Source organism: Trichomycterus rosablanca, chromosome 4, assembly GCF_030014385.1.
Source record: "Trichomycterus rosablanca isolate fTriRos1 chromosome 4, fTriRos1.hap1, whole genome shotgun sequence".
In the NCBI taxonomy this organism is placed as follows: Eukaryota; Metazoa; Chordata; class Actinopteri; order Siluriformes; family Trichomycteridae; genus Trichomycterus; species Trichomycterus rosablanca.
In genome coordinates, this window is record NC_085991.1 from 1,127,497 (window position 1) to 1,137,496 (window position 10,000).

Consider the following 10,000-nt stretch of genomic DNA (forward strand, 5'->3'; position numbering starts at 1 on the left):
GGGCGTGTTGTTGCACCGTGTCTGTACACCCAGTGTTTCTGAGAGGTGCAGGATTTTAAAAACAAATGGTATTATAATAGAGTGACCTCACAGGACTTTGGAGTGTGTCTGTGGGGATTTGTGCCCATCTTTAGTATAAAGATGACAGCATTGATGCTCTAATCAATCAGTCGATGTTCCAGTTCATTCCAGAGCTGTTGAGGTCAGTGAGAAGGTCTGTGCACCCGGCTTCACTGCAACCCTGACCAGAACTAAGCATGTCCAAAAGTATTCGGACAGCAATTGGTATTAAAACAGAGCGTTCTCTGTGTGATGCTTTTCAGCTAGAACAGCAGCCGCTCCTCTGAGAAGCTTCTCACAAGACTTTGGAGTGTGTCTGTGGGAATTTGTGCCCATTTAGTATAAAGATTGCAGGATTTTTATGGCTGGGCGCTGGGTGGGTTCTGAGTGGTGCAGGATTCACCGCGACTCTGACCAGAACTCAGCCTGGCCAAAAGTATTCGGACGCCTGACCGTGAGCCTGTCGGACGTCCCGTTTTAAAAAACAAATGGTTTTATAATAGAGTGACCTCTTCTCACAGGACTTTGGAGTGTGTCTGTGGGAATTTGTGCCCGTTTAGTATTCGGACAGCCATTGGTATTAAAACAGAGCGACCTCTATGTGATCTTCTCAGCTAGAACAGCAGCCGCTCCTCTGAGAAGCTCCTCATAAGATGTTGGAGTGCGTCTGTGGGGATTTGTGCCTACAAATGCTCCCTGATGTGGGTGAAGCAGTTACTGAAGCTGAATGAATGAATGATGAAGTCCTGCTTCTCTCTCTCTGTCATCAGGCCGCTCTTTCAGTACGAGATCTGAGCCGGTACATCACACACACACACACACACACACACACACACACACACACACACACACACACACACACACACACACACACACACACACACACACTCATCCCCAGGAGATCAGTAATTGCCCCCACAATCAAAGATATCAAACACTCTCGTATAACACGCGCATTTAAAACAGCCCGCTTTCATAATCAGTGTGTGTACGTGTGTGTGTGTGCATACGTGTGTGTGTGTGTGTGTGCGTGTGTGTGTGTGTGTGTGTGCGTGTGTGTGTGTGTGTGTGTGCGTGAACCCTGTGTCTCTCAGGAACAAGTGGTTGTCAAGGATACCCGAAAAAAAGAGGCGAGGGCAGGTTTCACTCTCGCCTCGGAGTGTGTACAGGGTTCAGAGGATGAGCGGAGGAGTCCGGCGCTCTCGCGTCCACTACACGCTCAAAAGTATGTGGACGCCGCTTCAGCTCCGAGGGTTTCAGTAAAACCAATTCAGTTGTGCTCCAACAGTTTGGGGAAGGACCTTTCCTGTCCCCATGCGCATGGCGTACACAGAGAGAGGTCGGAGGGCAGGAACTCTTGCACCAGTAAAACTGAATCCTCACACTGGTGTTTTATTTTTTACAATTGTATTTCTCCCAGTTTAGTCGTAGCCGGTTCCTCTTCCTCTGCCGGAGACCCCGATGGTGTACGAGGAGGGTATACTCTCCTGACACGCCCTCCCTCAGACACGCCCCCTTCTTATCCCCCCGTACTCCGGTGGATCGGGCTACTAACCAGGGTCCTTACACAGCCTCGAAGACCCCGCCCACTTTTTAGTCACGTCTTTTCCCACACAGCAGACTAGTGGCCCATTTCACCCCCCCCCCCCCCAATGGACTAAATGGAACCCCCCCCATGGACTAAATAGAACCCCCCCCCATGGACTAAATGAATCCCCCCTCTAATAGACTAAATGAACCCCCCCCCCCAATGGACTAAATAGAACCCCCCCAATGGACTAAATAGAACCCCCCCCCATGGACTAAATGGAACCCCCCCCCAATGGACTAAATAGAACCCCCCCCCCCCCCATGGACTAAATGGAACCCCCCCCAATGGACTAAATAGAACCCCCCCCCATGGACTAAATGGAACCCCCCCCCCCCCCCAATGGACTAAATAGAACCCCCCCCCATGGACTAAATGAATCCCCCCTCTAATAGACTAAATGAACCCCCCCCCAATGGACTAAATGGAACCGCCCCCAATGGACTAAATGGAACCCCCCCCCCAATGTGCTAAATGGAACCCCCCCTTATGGACTAAATGAATCCCCCCTCTAATGGACTAAATAGAAACCCCCCCCAATGTGCTAAATAGAAACCCTCCCAATGTGCTAAATGGAACCCCCCCTTATGGACTAAATGAATCCCCCCCCCAATGTGCTAAATAGAAACCACCCCAATGTGCTAAATGGAACCCCCCCCCAATGTGCTAAATAGAAACCACCCCAATGTGCTAAATGGAACCCCCCCTTATGGACTAAATGAATCCCCCCTCTAATGGACTAAATAGAACCCCCCCATGGACTAAATGAATCCCCCCCCCAATGGACTAAATGAATCCCCCCTCTAATGGACTAAATAGAAACCCCCCCAATGTGCTAAATGGAACCCCCCCTTATGGACTAAATGAATCCCCCCTCTAATGGACTAAATAGAACCCCCCCATGGACTAAATGAATCCCCCCCCCAATGGACTAAATGAATCCCCCCTCTAATGGACTAAATAGAAACCCCCCCAATGTGCTAAATAGAACCCCCCCTTATGGACTAAATGAATCCCCCCCCCAATGTGCTAAATAGAAACCACCCCAATGTGCTAAATGGAACCCCCCCCCCAATGTGCTAAATAGAAACCACCCCAATGTGCTAAATGAATCCCCCCCTTATGGACTAAATGAATCCCCCCTCTAATGGACTAAATAGAACCCCCCCATGGACTAAATGAATCCCCCCCCCAATGGACTAAATGAATCCCCCCTCTAATGGACTAAATAGAAACCCCCCCAATGTGCTAAATGGAACCCCCCCTTATGGACTAAATGAATCCCCCCTCTAATGGACTAAATAGAACCCCCCCATGGACTAAATGAATCCCCCCCAATGGACTAAATGGAACCGCCCCCAATGGACTAAATAGAACCCCCCCCCAATGTGCTAAATGGAACCCCCCCTTATGGACTAAATGAATCCCCCCTCTAATGGACTAAATAGAACCCCCCCATGGACTAAATGAACCCCCCCCAATGGACTAAATGGAACCGCCCCCAATGGACTAAATAGAACCCCCCCCCAATGTGCTAAATGGAACCCCCCCTTATGGACTAAATGAATCCCCCCTCTAATGGACTAAATAGAACCCCCCCTTGGACTAAATGAATCCCCCCCCCAATGGACTAAATGAACCCCCCCCAATGGACTAAATAGAACCCCCCCCCCTTCCCCAATGTGCTAAATGAATCCCCCCCTTATGGACTAAATGAATCCCCCCTCTAATGGACTAAATGAATCCCCCCTCTAATGGACTAAATGAATCCCCCCTCTAATGGACTAAATGGAACCCCCCCATGGACTACATTTACATTTACATTTACATTTTCAGCATTTAGCCGACGCTTTTATCCAAAGCGACTAACACAATGAGTGGAACACAATGAGCAATTGAGGGTTAAGGGCCTTGCTCAGGGACCCAACAGTGGCAACTTGGTGGTGGCGGCGGGGCTTGAACCGGCAACCTTCTGTTTACTAGTGCAGTACCTTAACCACTGAGCTATCACTGACTAAATGAATCCCCCCCCCCAATGGACTAAATAGACCCCCCCCCCCCCAATGTGCTAAATGAATCCCCCTCTAATGGACTAAATGAATCCCCCCCCCCAATGTGCTAAATGGAACCCCCCCCCCCCCAATGTGCTAAATGGAACCCCCCCCCAATGTGCTAAATGAATCCCCCCCTTATGGACTAAATGAACCCCCCCCCGATGGACTAAATAGAACCCCCCCCAATGACCCCCCCCCATGGACTAAATGAATCCCCCCTCTAATGGACTAAATGAATCCCCCCCCAATGTGCTAAATGGAACCCCCCCCCAATGTGCTAAATGAATCCCCCCCTTATGGACTAAATGAATCCCCCCCCAATGGACTAAATGGACCCCCCCCCCCCCCGATGGACTAAATAGAACCCCCCCCAATGACCCCCCCCATGGACTAAATGAATCCCCCTTCTAATTGACTAAATAGAACCCCCTCCCCCAGCACAAGCTGGTTCCTGATCTACTCTGAGCTTCTGAATGAGGAGCTTCCTTAAGTTACCAAACTGAATTTACTGTGATTTCATTCATTAGCATCCAGCTAATGCTGCTCCGCTTTTTACTAGAATCTTAGCTTGAATTAGCAACCAGCTAATGCTAGTCTGTGCTGTCGTTTCAGCAGGATGTTGAATCAGGTGCAGAACACAAACAGATCAGCAATTTTATTTTATTTTATTTTATTAAGTTACACAAAATGAAGTCCGTTTGATAAATCGAGTCTCTGAGGTCAAAAGTTAGCAAGATGCTAACAGGTTCATCACGACTCCTCGCAGTTCTTCAGTCTGTAGATGATGATTCATGAGATGGTTCACACCAGGTAGCGCTACTTAGCCTAACCATGTCACATATGAAGTTAGCATGATGCTAAATGGTAATATTAGCCTCATTAGCCCCTCTGTAGATGCATGACGTTAACCAATCACTGTCACGTTTAGCGCTTATAGCGATTAGTATTATGCTAATCTGTCATTGATTGCTAAACTGTGCTGGTGCTTTTTAAGCAGATCAAGCGTTATGATAGCATAATGCTAACTGGCTATTATTAGCTTCCATCACACAGCGAAGGTGCTGCTTTAGTTCTCAACTTTATCGGTAGACAAAATGTTATTAACGAAACCGTTTAGCCAAACGACGCCGTGTACGATGGATTAGCATGACGCTCGGCTTTCAGTTTTTTGCTGTAACTGCTCATCGTTAGCTTGTAGCTCCTCTCAGCTCTCGGCGTAAAATGTTAAATTTTTTATGTACAGTTTATTACTTGGCAAAGAAACGTAACAATCGCTTTAGCTAAACAGTCTCACGATTGACGGTGTAGTAATTAGCACGATGCTAATTGTTAGTCTTTAGCTTCTGTTAACTTCTGAATGTTCCGGTAGCCTTGCTGATGACCCGTGTATGAAATGGTCCCTGTCACAGACGAGGCTTTAGCAGGTTTGGCGGCTCAGCGCTGGCGGATGAACAGGTTCCTGAAGGCGCTGTTGTAGTTCTTGTTGAAGGCGGTGTAGATTAGCGGGGTGTTAGCGCTGGGTGTTAGTGCGGGGTGTTAGCGCTGGCGGATGAACAGGTTCCTGAAGGCGCTGTTGTAGTTCTTGTTGAAGGCGGTGTAGATTAGCGGGGTGTTAGCGCGGGGTGTTAGCGCTGGCGGATGAACAGGTTCCTGAAGGCGCTGTTGTAGTTCTTGTTGAAGGCGGTGTAGATGAGCGGGGTGTTAGCGCGGGGTGTTAGCGCTGGCGGATGAACAGGTTCCTGAAGGCGCTGTTGTAGTTCTTGTTGAAGGCGGTGTAGATGAGCGGGGTGTTAGCGCGGGGTGTTAGCGCTGGCGGATGAACAGGTTCCTGAAGGCGCTGTTGTAGTTCTTGTTGAAGGCGGTGTAGATGAGCGGGGTGTTAGCGCGGGGTGTTAGCGCTGGCGGATGAACAGGTTCCTGAAGGCGCTGTTGTAGTTCTTGTTGAAGGCGGTGTAGATGAGCGGGTTGAAGAAGGAGTTGGAGTAGCCCAGCCACAGGAAGACGCTCTTCCAGACGGGTGGGATCTGGCAGGAGCAGAGCGGCGTGATCAGCTCGGTCAGGAAGAACGGGATCCAGCACAGCACGAAGACGCCGATCAGGATGCCCACCATCAGCGCCGCCCGCCGCTCCTTCTGCTCGCGCCACGTCTCGCCCTCGGCCTGGAAGGACACGGCGGCGTGGCGCACGGCGAAGGCTAGCTGAGGCTGCTCGGCCGCTTCCTTCACCTGGGAACCGAGAGAGAGAGAGAGGGCGTTTATCGCACCAACACTGACGTCTGTAATACTGGTCAGGCTCACAGTGGGTCCAGAGCCCAACCGTACTGGATTATTTATTTACTGCGGCGTGTTTGTTAGGGATGTGTCGGAGACTAACCGCACATGAGGATCGAACCTGCATCACTGGAGCTGTGTGCCACCGTCTATTCAATATTATCAGCTGCAACGTCTCATGTCAGAAACAAACTCTTTGATCTCAGAGGACTTTGGAGTGTGTCTGAGGGGATTTGTGCCTGTTCAGTCAAAGCATGACAGCTTTCGTATTTGTACGGCTCGGCGCTGATCAATCAGTCGGTGTTCCGGTTCATCCCAAAGCTGGTGAGTGGGGCTAAGGTCAGGACTGTGTAGGATGGAGTTTGTTCTTCATGTCTGGAACACGACGGGACCTTCCCTAAACCCTTGGGGAAACGGTTCTCTCACTGTTCTCTCGCTGTTCTCTCACTGTTCTCTCACTGTTCTCTTACTTTTCTCTCACTGTTCTCTTACTCTTCTCTCACTCTTCTCTCACTCTTCTCTCACTGTTCTCTTACTTTTCTCTCACTGTTCTCTTACTCTTCTCTCACTCTTCTCTCACTCTTCTCTTACTCTTCTCTTATTGTTCTCTTACTCTTCTCTCACTCTTCTCTCACTCTTCTCTTACTCTTCTCTTATTGTTCTCTTACTCTTCTCTCACTGTTTTCTCACTGTTCTCTTACTCTTCTCTCACTGTTCTCTTACTCTTCTCTCACTGTTCTCTCACTGTTCTCTTACTCTTCTCTCATTGTTCTCTTACTCTTCTCTCACTGTTTTCTCACTGTTCTCTTACTCTTCTCTCATTGTTCTCTTACTCTTCTCTCACTCTTCTCTCACTGTTCTCTTACTCTTCTCTCACTGTTCTCTTACTCTTCTCTCACTGTTCTCTTACTCTTCTCTCACTCTTCTCTCACTGTTCTCTTACTCTTCTCTCACTGTTCTCTTACTCTTCTCTCACTGTTCTCTCACTGTTCTCTTACTCTTCTCTCATTGTTCTCTTACTCTTCTCTTACTGTTTTCTCACTGTTCTCTTACTCTTCTCTCATTGTTCTCTTACTCTTCTCTCACTGTTCTCTCACTGTTCTCTTACTTTTCTCTCACTGTTCTCTTACTCTTCTCTCACTGTTCTCTTACTCTTCTCTCACTGTTCTCTTACTCTTCTCTCATTGTTCTCTTACTCTTCTCTCACTGTTCTCTTACTTTTCTCTCACTGTTCTCTTACTCTTCTCTCATTGTTCTCTTACTCTTCTCTCACTGTTCTCTCACTGTTCTCTTACTTTTCTCTCACTGTTCTCTTACTCTTCTCTCACTCTTCTCTCACTGTTCTCTCACTGTTCTCTTACTCTTCTCTCATTGTTCTCTTACTCTTCTCTCACTGTTTTCTCACTGTTCTCTTACTCTTCTCTCACTGTTCTCTTACTCTTCTCTCACTCTTCTCTCACTGTTCTCTTACTCTTCTCTCATTGTTCTCTTACTCTTCTCTCACTGTTTTCTCACTGTTCTCTTACTCTTCTCTCACTGTTCTCTTACTCTTCTCTCACTGTTCTCTTACTCTTCTCTCACTGTTCTCTTACTGTTCTCTTACTCTTCTCTCACTGTTCTCTCACTGTTCTCACTGTTCTCTCACTGTTCTTACTGTTCTCTCACTGTTTATTTAAAGTGACGTACAGTGTACAGTCTAAGCAATTGAGGGTTAACGAGTTTGCTCAAGAGCCCAACAGTGACAACCTGGCAGTGGTGGGACTTGAACCAGCGACCTTCCGATTACTAGTCCAGTACCTTAACTACTAGGCTACAACTACGCTACAGCTGTTAGTAACTGTTGTGCCTGAAACACACAGATTGAAGAATTAGAAGTGGCGTCCCAATACTTTTGTCCGTCTCAACAGTCTTTGATCCACTTTAAAAGTACAAAGCGTTTTTGGCTCCTTTGAGCCGCGCCCGGTTACCCAGAATGCATCTGGCTCACCGGTTCTGATCTTATAATCAGAGTAAACACAGAAGGAGCTGAGCGTCGCGTCTCGGACGCCGGAACCGAAACACCGCAGATTTTATCAGGATAGATGAGACGCCGCTCGCCGCCGCGCGGTCGCCACTGTGCGTTTATCACGATGCATTTCTATGACAACGGCGTGACGTGCGGCGTCGGTCGGCGCTCCCCGCGGATTCGCACCCATGTTTATGCATCAGGGGTAAATAAAGGAGCTGTGAAACGAGACGCGGTTATTTATATTCAGAGTCTCATTACACACCTCGGCCTCGTCCCGAATCCTTCCTCCATCAGCCAGGAAACCAGGGGGGTGTAAATAAACACAGCACAGAAATCAAAACAAACACTCAGTGTCTGTTTCACCACTGCTGTAGCCCGGTCAGGATCACAGTGGGTACAGTTCACCGGGCGAAGGCCAGGAAAAAGGTTCAGGTCGGGACAGGTCAGCAGTCCATCACAGGGCAAACACACTGACCGTTACATGTTTCATGTTGCTGATGGAACGCTAATGGAACGCTAATGGAACATTGGTTATTTACCCTTTATTTACCCCTTATTTACCCTTTATTTACCCTTTATTTACCCCTTATTTACCCCTTATTTACCCTTTATTTACCCCTTATTTACCCTTTATTTACCCTTTATTTACCCCTTATTTACTCCTTATTTACCCTTTATTTACCCTTTATTTACCCCTTATTTACCCCTTATTTACCCTTTATTTACTCCTTGTTTACCCCTTGTTTACCCTTTATTTACCCTTTATTCACCCTTTATTTACCCCTTATTTACTTCTTATTTACCCCTTATTCACCCTTTATTCACCCTTTATTTACCCCTAATTACCCCTTTTTTACCCCTTATTTACCCTTTATTCACCCTTTATTTACCCCTTATTTACCCATTATTCACCCTTTATTTACCCCTTATTTACCCTTTATTTATTCTTTATTTACCCCTTATTTACCCTTTATTTACCATTTATTTACCTCTTATTAACCTTTATTTACCCCTTATTTACCCCTTGTTTACCTTTTATTTACCCTTTATTTACCCTTTATTTACCCTTTATTCACCCTTTATTTACCCCTTATTTACCCCTTATTTACCCTTTATTTATTCTTTATTTACCCCTTATTTACCCTTTATTTACCATTTATTTACCTCTTATTAACCTTTATTTACCCCTTGTTTACCCTTTATTTACCCTTTATTTACCCTTTATTTACCCTTTATTCACCCTTTATTTACCCCTTATTTACCCATTATTCACCCTTTATTTACCCTTTATTCACCCTTTATTTACCCCTTATTTACCCATTATTCACCCTTTATTTACCCTTTATTCACCCTTTATTTACCCATTATTCACCCTTTATTCACCCTTTATTTATTCTTTATTTACCCCTTATTTACCCTTTATTTACCATTTATTTACCTCTTATTAACCTTTATTTACCCCTTGTTTACCCTTTATTTACCCTTTATTTACCCTTTATTTACCCTTTATTCACCCTTTATTTATCCTTTATTTACCCCTTATTTACCCTTTATTCACCCCTTATTTACCCTTTATTTACCCCTTATTTACCCTTTATTCACCCTTTATTTACCCATTATTCACCCTTTATTTACCCTTTATTCACCCTTTATTTACCCTTTATTTACCCCTTATTTACCCATTATTCACCCTTTATTCACCCTTTATTTACCCTTTATTTACCCCTTATTTATGCTTTATTTACCCATTATTCACCCTTTATTTATTCTTTATTTACCCTTTATTTACCCCTTATTTACCCATTATTCACCCTTTATTTACCCCTTATTTACCCTTTATTCACCCTTTATTTACCCCTTATTCACCCTTTATTTACCCCTTTTTTACCCTTTATTCACCCTTTATTGACCCTTTATTCACCCTTTATTTACCCTTTATTTACCCATTATTCACCCTTTATTCACCCCTTATTTACCCTTTATTCACCCTTTATTTACCCCTTATTCACCCTTTATTTAC

The 10,000-nt window shown here is 45.9% G+C and overlaps 1 protein-coding gene across 1 annotated transcript in view; it reads right to left on the reverse strand.

The window, feature by feature from the left end:
- Positions 1-5,416: 5,416 nt before the first annotated feature.
- htr5ab (5-hydroxytryptamine (serotonin) receptor 5A, genome duplicate b) overlaps positions 5,417-10,000 on the reverse strand; it is a 14,937-nt gene continuing 10,353 nt past the window's right edge. Inside the window, exon 2 of the mRNA XM_062993733.1 lies at positions 5,417-5,927. Within this exon, the coding sequence (XP_062849803.1) occupies positions 5,595-5,927 (333 nt within the window). The 3' untranslated portion in view covers positions 5,417-5,594. The remainder of the gene's footprint in view (positions 5,928-10,000) is intronic.